General features: G+C 33.4%; 1 protein-coding gene across 5 annotated transcripts in view; it reads right to left on the reverse strand.

The window, feature by feature from the left end:
- Positions 1–27,701, reverse strand: part of PCNX1 (pecanex 1) — a 211,748-nt gene that overhangs the window by 124,999 nt on the left and 59,048 nt on the right. For 3 of the 5 annotated variants that reach the window (XM_074235825.1, XM_074235824.1, XM_074235826.1), the window contains exons 5-7: positions 26,717–26,806; positions 17,596–19,290; positions 463–592 (exon numbers count right to left, since the gene is read on the reverse strand). In XM_074235825.1, the coding sequence (XP_074091926.1) occupies positions 463–592; positions 17,596–19,290; positions 26,717–26,806 (1,915 nt within the window). The remainder of the gene's footprint in view (positions 1–462; positions 593–17,595; positions 19,291–26,716; positions 26,807–27,701) is intronic. The other 2 variants (XM_074235828.1, XM_074235827.1) reach the window with 1 other exon arrangement.

Here is a 27,701-nt window from a genome sequence, read left to right on the forward strand (position 1 = left end):
GACCTGAGAATTTACCTAGTCCACCCCACTCATACTTCAAGTAAGTAAAAATTGTTGACAAGGTCAAAAAGAAGACATAGAACTTAAGACAGTCAGGAGATGCTTCTTTCCACCATGCCATACTGAGACAGTAGGTAAAATACTAATATATCTAACAAGACAGATCCATCTGAAAGGTGATTTTTGTACTGATGGGACTAATTTTTTTGCAAACAAAAGCTGGCTTGAATATTCTGGGGGGAGGAATGGTGCAACATAGCATGCGCATTTCAACAAGCCCCTCATCACATGCAAGAGCTCAAAAGAGCTTATCAAGCATGGAAAAAGGGAAGAATTAGAAGGAAGAATAGAAGTTACTCAAATGATTTTTTGAAAATGGTAAGAAAGGAGGGAAAAGAGAAGAGGAAAGTAAAAAGGACAGCTGCATGCATTCTGAACATGGTGGAACTTTGAATACTGTACCTGAGGGGTGATCCGATGAGCAAGGTAGGAGGGGTGGGGTTACTCCCTGCATTGTGCCTGCGCCGGACAGCCTGGCGCCTAAATGTGCTGCGCTCACGGCGAAATGTAATCATCTCCTCGCTGTCCTGGGCTGCGGCATCAAGACAGACTCAGGTCAAACAGGAGCCCAGGCAGGGGCAAAACGCACAGCTTCCCCACTGTCCCAAAAAAATGTGGTTTTCTCTACTAAATAAATTGGGTTTTAGAAATAATACATCTTTCATTCTATATAGAGTCCAAAAAAACACACCCTTATCTAAGGTGATACTCAATTCTAACCAAGTAATTTAAAAACTAAAATCTGCTCTGCTTTCCACTTTTTGATCTCAAATACTTTTTTTTAAAGATCTTCAAATTGCTTTAAAACTCTACTAAAAATCTTTAGATTGTATTTACTGCCTTTCTAGCTCAAGTTTATACATAAGGGATTACCAAAATGTAGTAATAATTTCTATCAATCTTCTAAAGAGAAACAACACCAGGGATAGCTAGATGGCTCAGTGTATAGAGCAAGGTCAGGAGGACCTGAATTCAAATTTGACCTTGGAATGTTAATACATACTAGCTGTGTGACCTTGGGCAAGTCACTTGGCCCCATCATCCACAAAAAAAATAAACAAGAAAAAAAGATACAAAATCAAATTTTCTGACTATGACTATTTCATTTTACTTTTCTGGAAGAGAAACAAGCTAAAAAAATTTAAATTTAACTAGTGCTCTCATACTCTGACTCTATAATTTTTGGCAGTATCAAATACAATTGGATTATTGAAAGCTCATTCTAAGAACGTAAGAATAAATTTTAACTCTCGGTTCTCTTCCTACGAACTCAGTTTGATAAATGTATAAATGCCTCTGAACTAACATCAGTGCTATGCCCTTTTTTCCTGCCGGACACTAATATCAGTGAAGTGAAGGGTTAAACATTTGCTTCAAAAGCATTAAGGCAGGGGCGGCTTGGTAGCGCAGTGTACCTGGGTTCAAATCCGGTCTCAGACACTTAATAATTACCTAGCTGTGTAGGCTTGACCAAGCCACTTAACCCCATTTGCCTTGCAAAAAAAAAAAAAAAAAAGAATTAAGGTACAAATGAAACCCAAATGCACAAAAATAAGCAAAAATCATTAAAATGACAATCTAAAGTATATCTAATATTATATATACTCAAGCAGAAACTACATTCAATTTACCAATTTAAATATAAAAAACATCATTTCTCTTAAAATACATTTAGAGAACTGTTTCAGGTTAGGAAAATTCTACTACAATTGGGGAATATTTCTGGGACTTTTTTGTTCTAGTGACAGCTAAAAAATGCAAAATATATCTATAATCTTATTGGTTTTACTAAGTTAAGTTCTTTTGATATGAAACAAAACTAAGATAACAAGTTGAAACAGAGAGCTGCAAATGTCTCTATACGTACACATATGTATACACATAGACACAAATACTATACACATATATACAATCCTGTTTGAAAGTTTTTGCTAAGAGAATGGGATAAAGTTGATATATGCTCTATGGGTACAATGAATAGAGTGCTGGGTCTAGACTCAGGCCAACTCACCTTCCTGAGTTCAAATCAAGTCCCAGACACTTACTATCTGTGGGACCCTGCTTGCCTAAGTTTCCCCATATGCTAAATGAGCTGGAAAGAAGAGCTGGCTATCAATTGAACTCTAGCCGGCTGACAAAAAGAAATCACATCTCTAAGCCTTACATTCCATGAATGGAGTACATGGACAAGTACACATAAATAGACACAATACAAGGTAATTTTTTTCAGGGAGGGAGCAATAGGTTGGGAGAGGTCAAAACTAGGGAAGATTTCATGAAGTGATTCTGGCTGAAGGAAGCTATGGATTCAAAGATGCAGAGGTGAAGGAGTGCATTCTAAGCAATGCGATACGAAGACATGTCATATGTAAGGGAAACCAAAACAGGTCAGTTTGGCAGGATTGTACATGGAAAGGTAGGTTAGAATCAGACCATGATGAATGTTTAAATATCAAACTAAAGAGTTTTTATTTGATCCAAAAGTCAACAGAGCGCCATTAGAGCTTCTTGAGCAAGAAAGTGATATGTTCTAGGATAGCGAGAAGGCAGCAGATATGAGAGGTGCTGTAAAGGTAGAATTCACAAAACTTGGCAACTGCCTAGATGTAGAGGTGAAGAACAAAAAGTCAAAAATTACTTTCAAGTTGTTAATCTTTAACTGGAATTTACAAGAAGAAGAGAAGTTTACAAGTTAAAGGAGAAAAACAATGAATTAGATTTTAGTCATGTAGAGCCTGAAATGACTAAGACATACCCAGGCAGAAACGCCCAGTGGGTGAGAGAAGTGAAACTTGAGAATTAAGAGAGAAATAGGTGCTGGAAATATAAATACACACACACACACACACACACACACACACACACACACACACACACACACAGTCAGATGTAAAAAAAATTGATCATGAGTCATAAGAATTTCTTGCTAAAGTTCTTGATTTAAGAAAAAACTGAAATTTGGAGAATTCTATTCAACTATACTCACTAAGCACATATGCTAACGGCTAGGGATGCAAAAACTAAAAGGAAAGTCCTGATCCTGGAGAAGTTGACATTCTAGCAGGACAAGCAAAACACACGCATATACACACAACATGAAAAATAAATGGGGAATAAGTAGCAGAAAGCACTAACAACTGTAAGAATATGGAAAGAACTGTAAAAGATGACATGCGAGCTGAACCTTTAGTAGAGTTAGGAATTCCATAAGGTAAGTGATGAAGAGATAAGAAATCTAAACATGAGAGTTTGTGCAAAAAACAATGAAGATGGAACATGGATACTATATGTGAGAATTAGCAAACAAATCCTTTTAGCTGTAAACTACAGGGTGTAACAAGGGGACTATTAGTGTCAAATTAAGTCTGGAAAGATAAGTTGAGGCTAAATTATGAAGGGCTTTAAATAGAAACAGACTTTAAATTGTGAAGGAATTAAAATACAAAGAGAAGGTTGTACTTTAAGAGGAAATAAGTCACTAAGCTTCTCAAGCAAAAGGAGTGACATAGTCAGAAAGACTTCACTGGAAGAGAGAAAGACTGAAAACTAGAAAACCAATTCTGAAGCTAAAGTTATAGTTCAGGCAAAAAGTGATGAGTGTCTGAACCAGATTAACAGCCTTATGTGTATGGAGCATGAGATGCAGCTTGGGAGAAATGAATATAGCAAATGTTCTTAATCTTTTTTCTTTCATGAAACCCTTTGGCAGTAGAGTGAACCTTATGAATCAGAATAATAATATATTATACATAGGTTTACATAAGAAATGGATTATACAGAAATGTAGTCATAATTAAACTTTTTTTTGCAAGACAATGCCCAAGGTCATATAGCTAAGTAATTAGTGTCTGAATCCAGATTTGCACTCAGGCGCTCCTGACTCCAGGGCCAATGCTCTATCCACTGCAACCTAGTTTCCCCACTTCATCAAGAAACTTTTAAAAATAAGTTCTCAGAGTCAAGATTAAGAATCTTTGTATAGAAAAAGGATCAATAAGACTTGACAATTAAGTAGCTGAAAGCTGGTAAATAATGAACTGAAGTTCAAGAAAAAAACATTTGAGCTGGATAAAAAATATTAGAGATTCCTCTGAATAAAGATCATAATTGATCTTAGGGTAGCTTATGAAACAATGAGAGAAAAAATATTGTGGCAAAAGGGAAAAGCTTTATCCACTCTTAGCAAGTTTAGAATAATTCTCATTCAGCAATAGACATAAAGTAGATGTTTTCTTAAAAGCAAATGATTTCAAAGGATTAAATATAATTTAGACTGAAAAAAGGCCTAAAATAAAACGTGGTCATCTGGTCTTTTGTACCTAGGTATTATCATATCATATCATACAACAAATATGATCAAATTCCACTTTATTTCCTTCTCCACAAGATCTCCTGTATTCATGCTCTTTATTTACAAACTAAATTCAAGGCCCCAATGCTTCTCATTTAGACAACTGCTTAACCTCTTGTCTTCCTGTCTCTCCCCACACCAATCCCTCCATAAGTGTAGGTCTAGTTATGTCACTCACCCCCACACACACATTCATTAAACTCTACTAGCTCCCTGTTACTTCTAGAATAGAATATGAACATTAGCACTGAAAGCTTTTCCAATCCTGACCTCGATTCTTCTACACTTTGTTCCTCCACATACCGTGTACAGTTCAAGGTATAGCAATTCTTGATCTCCTGTTCTGCCTTTACACTGGCTGTATTCCATGCCTAGAAAGCTCTCTTTCCCTCATTCTACCTCTCAGAATCTGACTCAACTCAAATGTTACCTTTTGTAAAAGATCTTTCATAATCTCCTCCAGTTGTGAGTTCCTTTCTGTTCTAAGGGTACCTTCTATCTACTCTGTACATACCTTGATACACTTATTTAATTAAAAATGCACATAACAATCATCAAGTACAAATGTTTCAAAATACAAAGAAAAAAAAGACTCCATGTCAATTGCTCTTTCCAGCACATGTTGTCATTTAATTAAGATTCTATTTAAAATTTTTTAAATGTCATTGGCTAACAATCCATCTTCCCTAAAGTACAAGCCTTTCCTCCTGACAATCAGGCATGATCTATTCTATCAAAACAAAATAAAGATACTGAGAATGCAGATCTGGGTCTACATTCTAGCCCATCAGCTCTCTATCAAGAAGTGCAAGATAAATTTCAGTATCAGTCCTTTGTTTCAGACAATTTCAAGTCTTTCAAAAGTTTTGCTCATTACTATTGTCAATCAAGCAAAATGTTCTGTTTCGGGTCAATTCACTTGGAATCAGTTCTTTAATTAATTCTTGGAACCAGTCACACTCCTCATTTCTTATACTTCAATTTCACAATTTATTTAGCCATTTACCAACTGTTGAACATCAATATTTTGTTGCTGCAACCAAAAAATACTGCCATAAATATCATGGTACAAGTGGGTTCTTTACTTCTAACCTTGACCTCATCAGGGTACATTCAAATAGAATAACAGAATCAAAGGATGTATATTGTTTTGTGACCTTTTGTGTTCAGTTATAAATGGTTTTTAAGAAGAGTTGGACTGATTCACAATTCCACCAATGGTACATTAATGTACTTGCTTTTCCATAACCCTAACAAATATTGTTTTCTTTTTTTGTCAATCTGATGGGTATGAGGTAGAAAGAATATGAGTTTTGATCTATCACTCTATTCTTAGTGACATGCATATTTTTCATGTGTTTATTGATGAGTTATGTTTCATCATTTGCAAACTGATCTTGTGCTTTTACCATTTAATGATTCATGATGATTCACCATGAAATGATTCATATACCTTTTTATTTCCATTAACTCATATATCTTGATTATGAGATCATTGTCAGGGAAATTTCCTTTGAAGATTTTTTCATATTAATGATTCCCTTGTAATTTTTATATTTTTGCATGTATGCCAAAGCTTTTCCATTTTAAAAAAGAAAATGGGTTTATTTTTATCTTTTATCACTTCTCTCTGGTTGTACAAGATATCTTACCTTTCATTGTCCTCCAAATTTTCCATATGATCTTTTCTATGTAGATCATGTATTCATTTAGAGTTTATTGATATATTTTACATAAAATATTATTCTAAACAATACTTTATTTTAGTTTTTCACAGCAATTTTTATCAAATAGAGAATCCCTATTCCAGTTTAATGTTGTTGGGTTTAATAGAAGAATATACTGCTACTTATTTCTATTTCGAGGAATGGCTTACCTTTTCTGTTCCACTGATCAACTTTTCTATTTTTTAATCAGAACTGCCTTTCCAATTATTATTTTATACTATGAGCTAAGTACTAGGTTTCCTTCACTTGTGTACTTTCTTGAACTTTATGTTTCTCCAAACAAGTTTATCATTTTGTCTAAGTATTAAAAAAGACCCAATACTTTGACTGTTGTTACCAAACTATATATATATATATATACATTTTCATACTGAAATGTTTCAAGCTTCAACCATTTGCAATTAGTAGTCTGAGTCATAAGAGATTATTTTCCATTTTTTCATAATTCTGTTCTTATGTTTTGAGTATACTTTTTCCAAAAAACATATTATGGGATTATGGTTTTTAACTCATTTTGACAGTATTTTCCATTATACGGGCAATTATGTCTTTTATATTCATAGTAATGATTGTTAATTATGTTTTTGTCCTTGTCATATCCAATTGTCTTTTCTTTCTTTTTCCTTTTATGGGGAGAAAAGCAACATAAATAACTACTTTGTTCTAGCCCTTTTATGAATAACATAAAGGAAATTCTATTACGTTCTATCAAAAGGTTAGGATTATATGTACTAAATTATGTTTAGGCTGGGTTAAAATGAGCCTGAAATTTACTCAAGATTTGGATAGTATTGAGAAGTAAACCTATACCTTAACTTAAGTATGTTCAGGTCCGAAAACATTTTTGGTAGGTCAGTTTGAGCTATTACCAATTCCAATGGATCTAAAATGTGTGCAACTGCAGTCAGTTGGAATTCAATGTCAAAAATATTATAGTATATGTGTTGAAGCAATTAATTAGACAAAAGCAAATAGTAGAGATATATCAATTGAATAACTTTTTCAAGTCAAGGGCAGATCCAAAACTATTTGATTTTGGTGATTTTTCAGTACCCCTGGAGATAAAGGACTAACTGAAAGAGCAATTTAGTAAAAGAAAAATTCAATGAAAAAATTAAATGTGCCTTAAGAACAATATACAAAATTCATTTCACAAACTTCAGACTTATGTTCTTAACTTAGGGTGCACAGGCCTGCAGATTTCAGGGACTCTGAACTTAAATGTAAAATAAATTCATCTTTAATTCAATATAATTGATTTTCTTTGTAATCATATGGATTTTATTTTATATATTTAAAAACACTGTCATCAGAAGGACAGGTAAAAGTTAACAGACTATAAATGGGGTCCATGACACATAAGAAAAAAATTCAAGGAAAACAAACAAAAAACTCTGACCTAGACCCTACAGAGATCTTGAAATATTACTCTCTTTGTAATGGAAGACCTTAGAAATCAGATTAAATGGGCATTCTTTTTTTTTAAGGTTTTTGCAAGGCAAATGGGGTTAAATGGCTTGCCCAAGGCCACACATCTAGGTAATTATTAAGTGTCTGAGACCAGATTTGAACCCAGGTACTCCTGACTCCAGGGATGGTGCTTTATTCACTGCGCCACCTGGCCATCCCTAGAATCAGTATCCTTAATAGGTTTTTGGATTCTTTTTCTTTTGGTATCTTGGGTCCTTTTTGGCAGTCAATGGACTCTTCAGAATAACATTTTTAAAATACATAAGATTATAAAGAAAACCAAACATAAATGAGTTATCAAAATGACTTTAAAAAAGTTTACACTCCAGGTAAAGAACCATGATCTAAAAGAACTGCTCATTAATGGCAGCATCAAAGAAACCATCTATCCCTATGCTTCATTTGTTACAGTAGTTGTGAGAAAAAAAATACAACAGCTGAATTGTATATAAATTATCAAACATGAAATAAAAGGCCTAAAATTGATCAATACACAATGCCAGGAGTTCAAGATACTGCTTATCAAAGTTCAATGGACAAATGTGTCCAAAGCATTTCATGTGTCCAACAGGATTTTATCAGTTTGAGCTTCAAGGTCATATAACTACCTAAAAATGCTTGTATATTAGTATAATATCATTGTATTTGGAGGAGAAAAACACATTAAAGTAACATGAAAAGGAAAAGTCAGTCACGTAAAAGGTAGTTTGTCTGTAACTGTCAATTGATAAATGCACATTTTATAGAGCCTCCTAGAACTATATCGGTAACGTAATATTCAAGCAAAAACCAAGCACTGCATCAGAAAGGACACAAGCAGTTCTCAGACTGCTACATCCTAACAATTTTGTAACTAAGAACTAAGAAGTTATAATTATAAATTTGTGAAAGATCGTGCTACTACTACCATTGCTTAGCCTCTCAAACAATCTTACAGTGCCAAAAGCAGAATTATTAAACCCTTAGAAGACAAATAAAAGTATACTGAGAATGCAAACTGTTAAGTTTTTAAGACTCGGTTAACTGCATTACAAATACACCAATTCTGACTTATGATGACCCAAACCCCAGGTCTTCTTTTATATCAAAAAAGCAATGGTCAAGAGCAGAAGTGTCAAACTCACTCAAGTAAAACATCCTGGGTACAATCCAAACTCAATTAAAAATTTAACTGAGAAATGTTTAATGAAATAAAAATATAACATGGATGTTATTTTGTGCTTTATAAATCAATATTCAGCATATAGGAATCCATCTCTAATGAGTTTGACACTACTAATCAAAAGGACTTATTGGTAGTGAAACTAAGTATCCAAAACATAAACTAGACTTTTTAGTTTTAACATGAGTGAGAACAGAAGTTTAGTTATTAAGTAAAATTACAAGCATGAACAGATAACAACACTGTAATATACACTTTGACTCCTTTTGCAATGTATGCTTCTTGTTAAAGAGGAGCACACCAGCCAATTATTAATTTAGTAAACACAACTGTAGTATGCCAATGCCCTAACAGACTTGATACTCTCAGTAGAAAGAATAAAAGTTACTTGTCATTCTAAAAGAGATAATTACAATCAATCAAAGTGCAGCTCTGAGGTTAGAACAGACACCTACAGGCATGTATCCTGTATATATCAATACTATTTTATCAAGTAAAATTACTGTATCTATGATCAATGAGAACAAATGGTTGATGATAAATAATACAATCTATAAAGCAAAGACTGACATTTGGAGAAGCATTTCATTCTCTAGAGAGAATAGCAAGAAAGGAATAGAAGTTGGAATTTCAGAATGGAACATTATATGAAATGCTAACTGATATTAGACAGAGAAACAGGAAAGAATTATTATTCCCTTATATTGTGCCATGAAGACACTGTATAATGATTTCAAACATTTATTTCTAATCTACTGAAACAGATTTTGTTTATAAAATGCCTAATGATATATAAAATAAACGAATGTGCTATGCGTTCAACACAAAGTTCTACCTAATTCATGCAACATATTTGAAAAATGCAAGCATCAATAAAATAGCAGAGCTTGTGTACAAGATTTGTTTTTTACAAATATTTAAGCAGAAAGTAAAATCAAATGTATGTCACTCATAGGAAAATAAAAGTTCACAGGATGAAAGAGGATTAAACCCAGAAAAATAATTCAACTTTATTTAATATCCTTGTTGTAGAAAGAATGGATTCAGAAGGGACTATGATAGCTTGCATGAACCACTTATAATAAGTTCAATTAAGTTATATAGTGATATTAAAATAAGAAATTCGAGAACTAAGGTTAAAAGTATAAGACAGATCAAGTTAGTCTGGTAGATTTACATAAGCTACATCAGGTAAATATGGAAAGGTAATTATTTTATAGGTCAACATAATCTTATGATAGGAAAAATGTATACCATTACTTTTTAATTTTTATTTATTCAATTTTTTAGATTTTTTTTGCAAGGCAATGGGGTTAAGTGGCTTGCCCAAGGTCATATAGCTAGCTAATTATTAAGAGACTGAGGCCAGATATGAACTTAGATCCTCTTGACTCCACACGGTCAGTGCTCTTATCCACAGTATCACCTAGCTGCTCCCCAGAAACATGATTTTAAAAGGACTAAATTTTAGAGGGAAAATTTCATAGGTTGTCTTTCAAAAGAAAGCCAAGTATAGCTGTGTGACCTTGGGCAAGTCATTTAACCCATTGCCTCAAATAAATAAATAAATGGAAAGAAGGCAAAGTGGCTAAGGGCCAGAAAGACTTTAAGTCACTAAAAGGCATAGAATGTAAAGAAGAGAGAAAAGAAGACTAAGACTGAAGACTAAAGAATGATAGATGAAAAGGCAAGAACCAAAAAGCATTTTGTTGGAGCTGTTCAGAAAACATCAATATGACAAGTAGACACATAAGGTAGTTTTAGATGGTAGGCTGATTGAAGAAATGAAGACTACCATTTCAGCTATTATCTTTCAGGATCATGTAAGCTTCAGAGAGGCAAAATTTTCTCAAAAATGAATATTGCCCAGTTTTTCCTTCTCTGATTTCAAAGCAGGAATGGAATACTGCTGCTGCTTTACTGGATCAAAACAACTGGTTAATGGGTTGACTTTTCTTACCCATATTGTTCATCTGAGCTGTGAGCTCTTTTTTCTGATTGAAAAACACATCAAATAAATAACTGAAGAGCTGGCTGGGCAACAGAATCTAGAAACAATCAACCAGATGAATTTTGTTACTTCTCTGGCTATTTAAATTAAGTTTTCCTTTCTTTTGTTAAGACTAATTTTAAGTTGAAATAACTTGTAAATGCTTGAAATATAATCATTTGCCTTCGTTTTCGAAGAAAACCATGACATCAGGACATGAATTGAATTTGAATGGTGGGGGGGAATGGGAACTGTGTCTCACTTTCTCCTCCAGAGCTATCTGGGTCCAGTGACCAGCTATGAATCAGGACGACTGAAGGCAGCTTGGATGTGAGGCAATCTGAATTAAATGACTTGCCCAAAGTCACATAGCTATTACAAATCAAGTCTCTGAGGTTGGATTTGAACTCATGTCCTCTTGACTCCATCTAGATTCACATTGGAATATAGAAGAATCCAGCTAAAGAATGGTGAGGACAAATAGATAAACAATTATCATCACAGAAGTGGTTTTAATGTGATGCAAATGTTCCTGAATGGACCAATGCCATCAAAGTCTTCAGTCTCAGGGCAGCTAGGTGGTACAGTGGATAGAGCACCAGCCCTGGAGTCAGGAGGACATGAGTTCAAATCTCACCTCAAACACTTAATAATTACTTAGCTGTGTGACTTTGGGCAAGTCACTTAACCCCATTGTCTTGCAAAAATAAAAAAAAAGACTTCAGTCTATAGTTGTAAGTCTCCCTCTGAGCACAGTGGATTTTTCTTCCCTTGGTGTGAACTAAGTTTAAAGTTTATTATTTTCATATCTAAGCATTTAAGATGTTATTTCTTTAATCATTAGGATTTAGGTATCATTATTAAGAGTAGTGTATTTTATAAATGGAAGCACATTAGGAGGGTCTCAAAAAGCAACAGTTATAAGGTTACCCCTATGACCCTGAGAAATTTATAAGTAATTGTGGAGTAATGGTCCTTTTCTCTAGGATCTTGGAAATGCTAGGTGAGAAAGTAGATAGGTGTGTGAACCTCAAGAGAGTGAGTAGGTAGGTATATCCAGGGTGAGGAATTACATTTTGAGGAATCCATTTCAAGAGTCATTCTAAATTGCCCATACCAGTGAAACAGTGTCCTACCCTGTAACAAAAGTATTTTAATTTTGCATCTTTTGTTTCAGTTCCTCATTTCTTCCATCCATTCTTGATATCCTTGTGGACAATCCATTCTATTTTCTGAGGTCTCTGTGGTTATTTTCTTCCTCTGGAATTTTATTTTGGGTTTTCCTTGACACATAGCATTTCTTTATTGTAGGAAGGTTCTTTTCCCCATTCACTCAAACCTACAGCTATAGTTTTTGAATTAGGCCTTTGTTCCAAGACCAGACTCTGTCAGCCCCCTCTCTCTCTACCCAGGCTGGATTGGTTGGCTTTCTTGTGCTATCTACCACAAGAATCCAGAGTTGTTCTTACTTCAGGTCTTGTCTCTTTGTGCTGTCCTATATGAAATGGAGAAGATCAGTGGTACTTTCTTTCCTTTTAAAATCCCATTTGGAATTTTTATTCATCATTAATGCATTCTTTAGGGAAACTGGTCCTTATAGAATCCTTCATGTCACCATCTTAACAGAAGTCTTTGTAAATGTCAATTTTGTACATGTCTTCCCCCATTAAAGTGTAAGAACTTCTAAACTAGGCTATTTTTCTTTGTATTTGTACTCTTTCCAACATATACCACAGCACCTGGCAAATAGTAACAGCTTAGTAAATGTTTGTTGATTTACTGATACAAATAATATCAACTACTTTCTTAAAAACCTCTAAGAAGATAGTAGCATCATACCTTGGAAGCTTATTCAGAAAGTTAACCTTCCCATATAAACAGAAAAAGTAAAATATATGACACATTAGTGTAATTCTCAACTATCTCTCATTACTTTACAATTTATTTACAAAGTATACTGCATTCATAGTAAAATAGTATATATATCACAGTAGAAAAAGCTGATATGGAATCAGAAGGCTTAGGTTTGAGTTTCATCTTTCTCACAGGGCACCTGTATAATCTTGACCATCAAAGAGCTAAGATCCCTCATTTATAAAATGAGAACATTAGAGTGGAGAATCAGTGGGATCTGTTTCAGGTGAAACATTCTGTGACGCTACAAAATAAAAGAGCAAAGTTCAGGGAAAATTATAATCCCCAAACATTCTGAGATTCCTTTGGGGGCGGGGGATGTGGGCAAAAGGTGAGAGATAAGTCAAAAGAAGAGCAATCACAAATCAAACTCCATGGTCGACAACTGAAAATATCAATCACTTAAACAGTTATCAGATAGAGGTGGAGGGAGGTGGGAAGTAGATTAGGAGTCTGTGTATAAATTTCAGTGTCTCGCAACCCAAGCACATGAAGAGTTATATGGTATAGTGGAAAGATCAGCCTTGCTGTCAGAGGAATTAGGTTTAAGTCCCAGATCTGCCATTTCAACCTACATTCTTGGGCCCAGTCACTTAACTTCTCTGATCTCAGTTTCCTGACGTACAGAAAGAGTATAATAGACTACAAAGCATCTGAATTACCCTTTAGATCCTATGCATGATTTCAGAATTACTGAATTATCAAAAGCAATCATAAATGTAATCTTTAATCAAAGAAACATGTAAAATGTAAAGCAAAGAATTCTGCAAATATTTCAAAAGAATGAGATATATAAGGATTTATGTGCCCATATATAGAGCTTAACATATATGTACATCTATATCTACATATACATCTATATCTATATATACATATATACATCTATATCTATATATACATACACACACACACATATACACACACACACACACACGCACACACACACACATAGTGCAAGATTTTTTTTAAAGTCCAACTAAAATAACTGTGTCCTGTCTCCACCAAATCCAATAATATATCTGACTAAGTAGATATGTGTGGGAGAATAAGAGTTAATGAGGAAGAGGTTTAATGACTTCTCCAAGGTCACACAGCTAATAGATGTCAGAAGAGGGATTTGATTTGGGGTTTTTCAGACTCCAAGTCTGAAGCACTTATTTGAAATATAATGAACACAGTTCTGAATGAACTAAGAGTCAGGAAGATCAATTTTACTAGCTGTGTGGCCCTAGGCAAGTTACTTAACCTCTCTGGGTTCAGTTAAGAAACTGAAGGGATTGAACACTAAGATCTCTGCAGTTTCTTCCAACTTAAAATCCATTATCCCATGTTGTTATGTAGTTATATTTCTCATGCCCATAATGTTAAATTGCTCCTTTCCTTCTCAAATTATGCCATAGCATAATTAACAGATTATGGATCTAAAAATTGCTTACAAATAAATTATCTCTGCATACCTGTAAAAAGAAAACTAATAAATCATGACAAAAATAAGCTATTAAACCCAAGCTTCTGGACATTTCCATATTTTAACATCATAAAAGCAAAAGGATGGAAATTTTTAAAGATAACACTTATAAAAACTAAGGCATTTGTCAAGAAATATAACATTCCTAAACCATATAAATTAGCATTTTATTGTATTTAAAATGCTTTCTTCCTTTATATTTTAGCAGTAATATAAAATTCTTGATAAAAATTTTATTTAATCTAACTCAATAATTGAATATTCATCAATGATGAATGAATGAATGAATATTTAAGAAATCAAACTTTGAGCATAATTAAAGCACAAGACTACTGATACTTCATACTACTATCAAAACTTAAGAAAAAATCCAATTACCAAAATATCAAGAAAATCTACATTACCAAAGCATGAGTTGTTATGCACTGAATTGTAGCTATTAAAGTGGTATTTTTCTAAATGCTTTTCCCTATCAGTCAGATATCACTTGCATTTTGCCAAATGTGAGGTACTATGATAAATTATAATGGAAGACAGACTTCTAAGATTAAGTTCCCAAAACAAAGAATTGCTTTACTCTTAAATATTTTCTCTCATACTTGCTTTTTATATTTAAAAATTAATCCAGTAAGTAAAAAGGTCAATATACAAATAATATATTTTGCCTAAGTTTAAACTCAGTAGGTTAATCCAAAAATTAATCTAAAACCAAATTATTACATTTCCAATAAATGAAACAAGATAAATTTGAAACTTTCTGCACCTCTCATAGTCATAATGATGAAATAAATATATGAATTATGTACAGTTTATGGAGAACTATATACTTTGGAGATTGAGTTTACTGCATTTTCCATCAACTTGAAGATTACTTGTTTTCCATAAACTGAAGATGGATATTTGCCAAGAAAGAGTCATTGACCACAGGGAATTTCCTAATTTGCCAGACAGACCCATGACAATTAATGTTAAGTGTAAACATAAAATCTTTTCAATGTGCAATATTCAGTGCATTTTGTATACAGCAAAAATCAAAGCACAAAAAAAAACCAGGACAAAATACAGAACTACTAACACAAGACAAATACAAAATCCAAAACCATAAAAATCTAATTATTTTCTCATTCACAATCTACCAAAAAGTGAATAAAAAAACTCAAATAGACTCTGAAATATGTTGGGGTTTTTGAAAGTATATTCACACAGTTCACAAATTACTTTCATAGCAAATAATTTTAAAAGTTTCAATATATCAGTTGTTTTTATTTATATCCTTTTACAAATGTTTTAATAACTAGAGATTACCAAAATTCCTATATTTTAGTTAAAAAATGGCAAATATATCAAGACAAGATAATTTATTCCCACCATATGAAACAAAAGACAGCTAAGCATGAAAACACAATAGCACTATATTTCAGCTTTTTGGTGGATTTTTTACTGCAGTAATATGTTAACATTTTAACAACAAGCACTATACATGAACGAACATTATCAAAATTCAACTCTTTCGGTTTATCACAAATATAGTTTGATATGATTTGCATAAAAACCAGTAAAAAGCATTTTAGCTTTACCAATTAAACATTTCATCCACATTAATGAAGACCTAAGTGATTTAAATTATTTAAATTATTTTGTCAATATTATGAATAATAATCATTTTTCCTATCTTCAGTTCTCGGAAGCCTCATTTGATAGGGTTTTGAAACAAACAAGATATTCCCATTCCTATATTAGGATCTTCCTCTAATTCATGACAGTACTAAACGACAAGCTCTAGCAGATCCTGGCCAGAGAAGTCTTTGAGAAAGTAGCCAAGAAACACACAGACACAGCTCATTTTCTGTCTCTGTCTCTCTCTGTCTCTCTCTGTCTCTCTCTCTCTCTCTCTCTCTCTCTCTCTCTCTCTCTCCCTCTACCCCCCCACCGCCAGCCAATCAAACTGAAGTTCAAAGAAACAATTATGAGAAGTGATCTTGACCAAAGCAATGTCAACAACATACATTGGCAGCAATCATGCTGAAAACAATCATAGTTTTCCAGAGTAAGAATCAGGCTCTTTGGCAAATATTTCTATCAGGAATTAACTTTTTGCAGAATCTAGCCTAAAAGATAACGCTTGCCACAAAACAGACTAATTAATGTCATTTCCACTCAACAATTTGTTTGGAAGAAAAAAGCAACTGTATTATAATTATGCTTTAAGATGTTTGCATAGGTAACATATTCAGTTTAATTTAATATTTTTAGCTTTTTTTTTAAAAGGCAGTGGGATTAAATGACTAGCCCAAGGTTATGCAGCTAGGTATTTTTATTATGTGTCTGAGAGATCAGATTTGAATTCAGATCCTCCTGACTCCAGGGCTGGTGCTCTATCTACTGTACCACCAAGATGCCCCCTTAATTTAATTTTTTAATAAAGGATACACCCAAATTCAAAACTAAAAATTAGTAAAAGCTTAAATCACAAAAGAAAGGTTTAGAATCCAAAGCCTCAATTCATCATATTCAGGACTCTACTTCTAGAGGGCCTGAAAAAAAGCAAAAAAGAAGCTCTAGGAAAACAAAAACAGACTATAATTAATGAAGCAATAATACCTATTTCACAAAGTTCAAATAATAATATAAATGCTTTGCTAATTTTTAAGTACTATACAAATGTCAGTTACTATTATTATTGACAAAGTACAAGATTTTTATAGTGAGAAAAGTTGTTCTTCACTTTTTTCTGCATAGCACCAGATTTTGTAACAAAATTTAGCTTTAGCAGGTAGTTAAAATTGCTTTCAACTTAAATATGAATAGAAAATATGATTATTGCTTTTGACAGAGATTACATATTCAGTGTTTAATAATTAAAAAGTTAACTCCAATAGAAAATTTAAAAAATTCAGTTCTACTGTTTATGGTGTTACATAAAAAATTAAGCATACCTAGCTGAAAACAAGTAACTAAAGAAATATAAATGTTGCAAGTATGAGCCACAATAACTTCAAGTAATTGGGATCAGATAAAGTAATTTTTAACAAAATTCTAGACAAATAATTCTAGACAATATGACATGCTACAAAAGTAGAATTTTGAAATACTGGTGAACTATATTATAGTGAAATGCCCAAATACCTGAATGGATCATCTTACTTTATACAAAGAAAAAGCCAGTCTGCTACAACAGTGGAATGTAATAAGTCACTACCATTGGTTAAGAAAAGAATGCCATCAATAATGGATTCAAAATGAATTTCATCAAATAATTAAGAAAACAGTTTGCTGCTGTGTCTGTAACATGTGTCTGCACATGGCACATGATCAACTCTAGGACTAAACTCCATATTTAGTTATCTAAATGCATAGGAATACAGGGAATTAGAACATGAAGCAACATTTCTAAGTAATACACTGCAGTACTTTCACTTGGCAAAATTTTCTTCTTGTGGCTTGCTTACTTACCTCCACTTGTTGCATCTTGCTCTTCCCCTTCGGGAAAAGTAACCTGGCTTGGCAAACTATTCCTAGAACGAGTGACTGATTCTAATTGGGAAGCCCTTCCCAATAAAGACAATTCATCTAGCACTTCTCCTTCTTTGGCCTCAAGATCTGATTTTGAAGTAGTTAATGGTTTTAAGCTTCCCGGTGCCATCAGTCTATTTGTGTCATTCAAACATGCAACAGTGCCACTGTCCAGGCTCAATACTCGGGCACGGCTCTTGGCACTATTGGCACTATTAGTCCGACGTGTTGATCGCTTTTTGCTAGTTCCTTCAGGACCCATATGAGCCTTGTGTGTATGTTCAGAATCAGCACTTCTTTCTTTATTGATGTATTTGGTCTTTAAAGCACTGTACTTTCCTTCAGGAGACTGACATGAATGGGAGGTGGTACTAGAAGAGCTATCACTGCTAAATTGGTGAGCTGACTGCATGCTTGAAGTCCTGCTCAAGTCACTTTGATCACTTGAGTCCTCATCATGACAAAATATAGCACTATGAGGTTTAGTAGTAGATATGCCTCGAAAAGAAACATATTCCCTGTGACGACTTGAGTCAAAACTGCTTGCCCTCTTTTTACCTGTCCGTCTCCTGCCTGACTTGTGAGCAGAGGATGTGCGGTGGATTAAGCTCGAGGACTTAGGGCGCACATCCCCTTCCTTTTGTTTCCCACCAACATCCTTACAAATTCTTGAGTCAACCGAAACAGTTGACTTACCACTCTGTTCCTCTCTTTTGTCAGGTTTTCCAACAGTCTTGTCTGCTTGTATAGTAAATTCATTTGCATGAGGATTTTTATTAGCTTCTTCAGATGCAGAGGTACTAAGACTCTTTTGACTATGCATATCATCTAAGGCATTGGAATCTGTGGCTTCCTGTATACCACTATTTGTACTTAGTTCCAAAGCAGTTATTTCACTGCTAGTCCTTTTATCACTGGTGTAACTACTATCTTCTTGGCTAACAAAAACCTCTTTTTTCTTACCGTTTTTTTTCCCTCCTCTAGGAGAATCCTCATGCTCTGATAAGATACTCTCGATGTGAGTTGAGCTAGTCTGTTCACTTTTATAGCTGCTGATGGTACTATTAGTATCCCTATCAGTTCCACTGCAATAGCTTTCTGTTGAGCCACTACTCCTTGTACTCAGGCTTCTTAAGCTGTCTACACTTTTGTCTGCTTTCAAAGGCTTATTCTTTCCACTTTTTGCAGGGGGTTGTGGACTGTAGCTTTTCACCTCACCACTAAGCTGAAAATCCCCAGATAAACAAGAATTTTCTCCTAAAGATTCTTTGGATCCTGAATGAGGTTTGGAAGCTTCCAACTCATTGACTGGATCCAGACCTCGCCTTTGCTGATAGAGGGGGAAGTCATTTAGAGATGTATCTGGAAAAGCTACAGCAGAGCTGGAGGTCCTTGGAACACCTCGAGGTCTGTGGTCTTTCCTATAAGAGTGTGAATGCAATGGTACAAGAGAGGCCACTTCTGTGTCACAGGCATTAGATAGAGACTGATCCACATGGTGGTGGTGGTTTGGAGAACTTGCTTTGTCACTGAAGTCCCTTGGTAAGTCCTGTCCACAAGAAGATAATGAAGGCTGGATAGAGATGAAGGAGTCATTGGAGACAGGATGGACAAGCTTCCGATCAGCTGCCAAATCTGTTTCAAACACATATTTGGAAAGGTTAACAAAAATCTGTCATCTGCTTTCTAATGCTTAAGAGTGGAAGGAATTCATAAACAGTAAATCAAGTATAAACAATTTAAGTAGTTCAATGACAAACTGCTAGCACCCACGATTTATAGCCTTGATTTCCTAAATTGTAATTATACAAAGAAACCATTCTATGTATGTAAATGACAAAAATCACATCTCTATCCTTATCTAACTGACTCAAAAAGAGTTATATTTTCAGTGTTAAGAATGAACAATTCATTAACACTAATCCAGAATTCTTCTGAAAGATTAAGGCCATGTTACAAATCAATACAGAAAAGATTTTAAATGGGAGAATATATGTCTAACAATGCACGATCAGCCCATTTAAAAAGTCATTAATAAGATATTCTTGCTATTTATTTAGTACTGGAGGAAAAGGGAAAGATGAATAACCAATCATAACTTCTATTTGTCACCATATTTGACACAAGCTAAACTCTACTCAGATTCATAAATATCAAGAGAAGAATATATCTTCTATAAAGTTAAAATGAAATAAAACTATTAGTAATAAGTCTTTATACCATATTATATCTTAAGTCTATATTATATCTAAATAAACATTTATATATGGCACATGACTGTGACATAAATATATATATATACTAAATATCAAAATAACTTTCATTAACTTACTCATTGCAGTTGTATATAGATATTTTAAAGATTATAAAAGAGAAAACATATTTTACAATTAACCCACCATAATTGCAACTGGATTAAGGCAATGTGATTATATAAAGCAACATTTTACTCACCTATTTAAGGGGTTAAGTGGAGGAAGTAGTGAGGGATTAATCTGGACCTATAATTGTACCTAAAAATGTTTTTTGAATCTTATATTAGAATGTAACTAATTTAATCCCAACATGCAACTAAAAATGGTTTAGATGCCTACATTTAGCAATATAAACATTGAATGCCCAGCATCTGCTGAGTGGGATGTGCAGAACCAGAAAAAACATTGAACACCCTAACAACAACATGGGGGTGAAGATCAACCTTGATGGACTTACTCGTTCCATCAACGCAACAATCAGGGACAATTTGGGGCTGTCTGCAATGGAGAATACCATCTGTATCCAGATAAAGAGCCATGGAGTTAGAACAAAATTCAAGGACTATCCCCTTTAATTTAGGGGGGGGGAAACCCTGATATTTAATTGTCTGATCTTGCTATAGCTTTTACTTTATGTTCCTTACTTAAGGATATGATTTCTCTCTCAACACATTCAATTTGGATCAATCCATACATACAATGGAAACAATATAAAGACTGGCAAATGGCCTTCTGTGGGGAGTGGGAGGAAGTAAAATTAGGGGAAATATTGTAAAACTCAAAATAAAATCTTTTTAAAAAAAAACTTCAGGTTAGCTAAAACTGAATTAACTTGACTAGCATAGAACCTAGATCTGATTTCACTGACATAGGGAACTTCTAAATGAAGAAAATTTCCTCTACCAATGCAGACAAGTATTTTCTCTGTTAACTTGGTCTTAGAGAACATTCTAAAGCACTGAAAGGTTAAAAGACCTGATCAGAGTTACAGAGCTAATATTCCATAGACGAGGCTCGAACTCAGTTCTTTCTGGTTTGAAAGGCCAAGTTTTCTATGTGTTATGCCAACTGGCATCTCAAATCTAGATAATCAATTAAAATTAACTAACAATGATAATTATAATAAGTAAAATAATATCACAGATTTAGAGCTAGAAAAGAAAAAAATATCATTAGATCCCAAAAAAGTTAAGTGAAATAAAAACACTTGAAAATGCCTTAACTCTCTTAACTAAAGTCAATTCCTCACCATACCTTAATAAACCAGAACTTAAGTATCTTCTTAAATACTCTCTCTCTCATTCACTCTCATCACAGCTTTCATGACTCTACTTGACGTACATTATTTTCAGTATCAGTAATCAAATACATAGAATGAAATAAATGGAAAGAATTCAAGTGATTAAAAAAAGAAAAATATGATTTTGTGCTAACAGCTATTACCTTGTACAAATATTTAAGTCAAACTTGCTATGCCCTTTCATCAATAAACTCTTAGCACCATCAAAGGAATAAATATTCATTTGTAAATAGTACTTGCTAGGTAACAATACAAGCAAAACAACCCTTTTCTAAATATGGCACTTTCCCTATAAATGTAATATTCTCTATACTGATTTTTAGATCCCTAATCAATTAACCAAATAGTTATTAGATATCTAAATGTCTGGATAGATAAAAATTAAATCATTTCTGCCCTCAAGAAACTTGCATTCTACCAGAAGGAAGAATATATAAGCATAAAAGTATATACAAGATACAAATGATGTGAATATAAGTTAAATATTTACAGTTAGATACTAAGAACTCATGAGAGTTCTTAAAATATAATTTTCATTTAATTTTTACATAAATACATATTTTCATTTTGTCTTCAAGTCATCCTTTCCAGAATGAACCATCATTTGTAACAAAGAAAAATAGTTGGATAAAAATAAAAACCTTGCCTGACAAGGTTATACATTATTCTAGACTGTAAGTACCCCCATCTATCTACTATGATAATTTCATTCACTATCTCTCCTTCCAGATTTTCGCTGGTTTTTCCACTACTCAAACTTCTACTTCCTTTTAGAGTGTTCTTTTTATTTGCATTTTAGCAGTCATTGCATACTATAGACTGATCTCCCAGGTTTGCTTATTATCCTCTATATCATTTCATTAAGAAATCTTCAAATAATGTCTCATTACATAATAATATTCCATTACATTGAAGTTCCATCTAAATAGTTTTTTCAACTAATCAGTGGTCTGGCAGAAAAACATCTCCAGGGACTAGGAACTCACTACCTTTCCTCACTTCCAATCCTCTCTAAGGCGACTTACAAGATGGTTTAATATTAACTTTATTTACCCAAGCAGTAAGGTGCTTCAGTGGATAGAGTACTGAGCCTGGACTCAGGAAAACTCATCTTCCTAAGTTCAAATCTGACCTAACTGATCCTGGACAACTCAACTCTGCTTGCCTCAGTTTCTTCATCAGTAAAATGAGCTGGAGAAGAAAAGGGTAAATCATTCCAGTATCTTTGTCATGAAAACATCAAGTATTTCTTCCTTAAGGATGTGATTTCTCTCTCATCACACTCAATTTGGATCAATGTACAACATGGAAACAAAATAAAGACTGACAGATTGGGGCAGCTAGGTGGTGCAGTGGATAAAGCACCAGCCCTGGAGTCAGAAGTACCTGGGTTCAAAATCCAGCTCAGACACTTAATAATTACCTAGCTGTGTGGCTTTGGGCAAGCCACTTAACCCCATTTGCCTTGCAAAAACCTAAAAAAAAAAGATTGATTGCTTTCTGTGGCGGGGGGAGTAAGGGGGGGAGAGAAGTAAGATTGGGAGAAAAATTGTAAAACTCAAAACTCAAATAAAAATCTTTAAAAAAAGAAAAAGAAAACATCAAGTAAGGTTTCGAAGAGTTGAATGTGACTGGAACAACTGAGTTAACAATCTGAGTCAAAAACAAACTCAATTTCTTGTGCCCCTTTTTAAATGATTGAAGCCTATGTGTGTATGGACTTCCTCTCCCAGTTTAATACTCCTAGTTACTTCAAGAAAGATTCATTATAAAATCCCAAGTCCTCTCCCTATCCTTTCTGAGTAAGTTCCATTTTTTCCATGTTCCTTCTAAAATCACAAAATGTTGTAGGCCAATCAAGTTATAGATCAACAAGGAACCCCGGCATTTTAACATTAAAGAAACTGAGGCCAAGAAAGGTTAGATGGCTTGGCCAAATTTGCATAGCTATGTCTCCAGAGGCATTGTTAGATCTAATTCCAAAAACAACCAGGCCATACTGGTCACACTTGCAGAATCAAAGTAGAACTAACTAGTCATACATTTTCCTGCTTTTAGAGAGGTCTAAAAATAAAGCATCTATTTAAATTTAAAGTTGAATTTAATTTTAAGAATTCAAAAGTCACTCTGTGTAAAAGGAATAAAAGAATGGGAGAAGGGAATAAGCATTTCTGTAGCATCTGTTAGGTGCCAACCACAGTGTTAAGTGCTTTACAAATATGATTTCATTTGATCCTGCAAAAGAGATGATGCTACAGTTCTCATTGTACAATTAGGGAACCGAGGCAAAAAGAGATTAAGTGACCCGCCCAGCATCTCAGAGTTAGTATGTATATCAGGCCGGCTGTGAACTCAGGTATTCCTGATTTAAAGTCCAGCACTCTATCTACTGCATCATCAGCTATCTCAAAGAAAAAGAAAACAATCAAGGGATTTTATTTTGAGTAGTAACAAGGACAAAATTTCCAGATTATTAAAAAAATCTAAATTTCAGAAAATATTATAAATTTTAGTAAAACCAATATTAACAAGCACTGTAAGACATCATATAAAAATGGCACTCCATTTTCTTTCTATAGAAAAACAGCCCTACTGCTATGAATAAATAACTGAAGATCAAATGAATTTTAATAGTTGCCACATGGATATGGTGACATTTACTGGTCCTTTTCTCATCTCATCTCTATACCTTATACTTCTACAACTGATTCTTTAAATTCATTGGATATTTATGCTATGAAATTTCATGTTGTGAGTTTTAGCCCCATTGTTTCAATGATTGCAAGACAGAATAAGGTAATATATTCCTGTTTCTAACTGCCTACAAATTCATTAATTTCTGGGTTGGTCTTTTTGTACTACTTCACATAATGAGATTTCAACAAGACTTGCAATATCTCATACTTCTTATTTTGGTGAACAAGATGGAAAATATGAGTTATAATTTGCATCAATTAACTGGATTCATAATTAAGCAACCAGATTCACATCATAGTAATTAATAGAAAGATGTCAAACAAGACAGATTTCAAATAAAATACCCTATGAAACTACAGCAGGTTGTTTTCTATTCACTTTTCCCAATGACTTAGATGCTAATAATAGATGGCATATCTGCAAAATTTACAAATAACATAAGCTAGGAGGAACAGCTTGGTGGGTAACAGAGTCAAGATCCAAAAATATTTTAAAGAAATACAAATAAAATAAAATGAAGTAACAGTAACAAATTTATTTACTATGTGCCTAATACATTTTATCTTATTGTTTGTGTCATTTTCTTCACAATATATAATATATAAATATATCACTATATTAATATAAATATATCAAATACAAAGTTCTATGTAAACTTGAGTTTAAAAAAATCAAATATACAAGTAGAAGACAAGGAGTCATGAGTAGGCAGAAGTACTTCATCTGAAAAAATTTTAAATGTCTTATTAAACTTAGTTTGATAATAGAAGCAAAGTGTCTCAAACAAGAGAAGAATCTGCCCTGCTATTCTGAGACCTTATCAAACCAAATCTAGAATACAATATTCAGTGTTCCCTTTAACAAGGGAAATGACAGTGTAGTGTGTTCAGAGATTAACCAGGATGGTAAAAGGTCTGGATTTCATGCTCTAAGATGAAAGAACTAGGGATATATGACAAGGAAAAGACCTAATTAGTAACTAGGCAAGGTAAAAGGATATAGGGTATATGAGAAAGGAGGGAAGAATCCATGATAATTATTTTTAAGTACTTGAAAGAATTTATTTTAAAAAGTAATTACATTTGTTTTATTGGCCCCAAGAAGAAAACCTAGAAATAATGGGGTAAAAGTTAATAGGCAAGCAGATTTCAGCTCAATGTAAAAAACAAACAAACAAAAACCTATTTAAAAAAAAGCAGAGCTATTCAAATAGTTTGCCTCAAAAATTAATTATTTTTCTAGCTCAAGAGCCTTAAGTTTATTTTTGCCTTTTTTAAAAAAAAGATAAATGAACACTTTGGAGCTATTGTAATAAAGGGAGCTTTTGTTTTTAAACAGGCTGGACTAGGTAACCTCTAAGATAGCTGAATTTCTAGAATATGGGGTGTCAAAAAAGAAACAATGACAAGCTGCTATAATTCCACAAACCTTTCTTAAGACTGTCAAATCTCAAAAATGCTAAATACATTATGGATCACACAAAGGAGCTAGAATGAACTCAAAAGTCCAATTAGTTCAACTTCTTCATTTAATAGATGAAGAAACTGAGGTTTAAGTAATTTTTCAGAGGATGTAAAAGGAATGAGGTCAAGTCACTCAAGCAATTAGGTAGAAAGAGATTACAAAGGTTCTAAGAGGCAAGATTTGAAGTTAGATTAGCACCACCACCACCACCACCACCACCCCCCAAAGACTAGAGCCATCAAGATTCCCATAGTACCATGCTGCCTCCTAATAAGAAGGTACATTTGGAAGAACTTGGCAATAGCATCCATGCAATTTAAAATTTGTGTATAACTATTAAAATTTTAAATATACAAATTTAGGGATTTTTAAGTGAGTATTCTGAATAATAAATACATTAGGGCATTAAAGCAGTTTATAAATTTTACAGGCTTATGTTTACACAAATATCATCCAAAGACTAATGAAAAGTATACAGAATTAGAAAGTAGAGGACATGTCATCAGGTCCTTGTTTTATCAGTATATATACATATACATATGTATGTATGTATAACCTTGGGCAATTCATTTAAAGTCATTTAACCTATTTGTGCTATATCTATCTGTAGAACAAGAATGTCTTATCTGCCAAATTCCTACCTTGGAAGAATTCTATGAAAATAAAATAATATTCATCAAATCAAATAATATTTATGACATTCATCCCAAATATTTTGCCATTTTTTTGCCACCTGGAACATCTGGAGACTAGATAAGTCAAAGACCAAGTCCCTACCACCCTGAAAAAGAATCAATGAACTCAGCTTTGTATCTCTGTACCAGAAGTCATTTATTCTTGTTGATGAAGACTCAAGTGCATGCAAACTCATTTAACCCATTCTACTTGGCTGACCTAAGACCAATTTTCCTCCCTCTCTCCTACCTTCCACTTTCTTCTCTGAGAATAATAATCATATCCCACCACTGCTTTTGGAAAAGGTTCTTTGGTGCCATTCACCTTCCTATGATTTTATAGTCCAAAACTTTCTCATTCACCAATGCATTATGTGTTGTCTCTCCATTAAAATCTCAAACTTCCTGAGAGCAGGAACACTTTTGTATTTGCCTCCCCAAGGCCTAACCAAATGCTTAACTTATAGTAGACAATGAACTGATTTGTCATTTGATTTCTTAAGACATAAAATAAATTCAAAACAATATTAGTAATTATAGTAGTCATTTTAGAAACACATATCAAAGTATAAGAAAATTTATCAAAATATCAGCAACTCAGCAACTACTAATAATGAAAATTCTATTATTTCTGAAATCTTCTGCCACACTTAAGCACAAGAGAATCTCACCTTGCTCTTCACTTCCTTCTTTACACAGACTAGAACTCTGTCCCAGGCTTAAACTGATATCATCAGAAGTCTTGGCAGTGTCTGTATCTCCTAAAAAGTTTCAAAAAAGTTCATTAGGGTTTTTTTTTCTTAAAAGAAAAAACTATCACATTCAACTCCTAGACTAAGGAACTGAATATATGGGTAACTAAGTATCCATTAAAAGTATCACTATTCCAAAGTTAAAAGAATGGAAAAAAGATATAATTTAAATATACTGTAGCAACTGTTAAAATACTGGATAACCAGTGAGTTTTTGAACATATGCCAATGAGCCAAGAAATTACATATTTGAAAAATTGTACAATATTTGGTGTTTCTTTTACAATTAAATCATTTTCATAACATATCAATTTTCTAACTGCTCTCAAACTGAAATACTATTAAAATAATAGTTAACTTTTCTATAAAAGTATAAAAGAGAACAAAGGGAAAAGTCAAACTATGCATATGTAATATTTCTCTTTCCCTTAGCATCACCTAATTTGTATTCTTTATTTAGAAATTTAATATTGTATAATCCGATCTGCCACACTTCAACCCAGTAATATACAACCAAAATGCCCCACCAAAAAATCTTTAAAGCAAAACTCAGACTTTAACAAAAGCACAATTTGTCCAGCTCCCACAAATTAAACAGATCAAGTCAAAACTTACTGCAGAAATCCAAGACACTCACATTTTTATGGAATGATTACAGAAACAGAGGAATAGTTTAATTTTAATTTATCAACTTCTAAAATAAAAATTATTTTCCATAAAAATTTAAGTATAAAAATCCACCCTGAAACAAGATCCTGAAAATACATATCAAGTTAAATCAACACATTAAATAATAATCAATATATTCAAAGAACCTGTAAGAACCTTGGTACTAGATTCAGGCATACTTAAAAAAAAAAGTCATACAGAGATTATCTAAAGGCGAATTTGGAAGAGAACAGCA

This window comes from Macrotis lagotis, chromosome 4 (assembly GCF_037893015.1).
Source record: "Macrotis lagotis isolate mMagLag1 chromosome 4, bilby.v1.9.chrom.fasta, whole genome shotgun sequence".
Taxonomy (NCBI): Eukaryota; Metazoa; Chordata; class Mammalia; order Peramelemorphia; family Peramelidae; genus Macrotis; species Macrotis lagotis.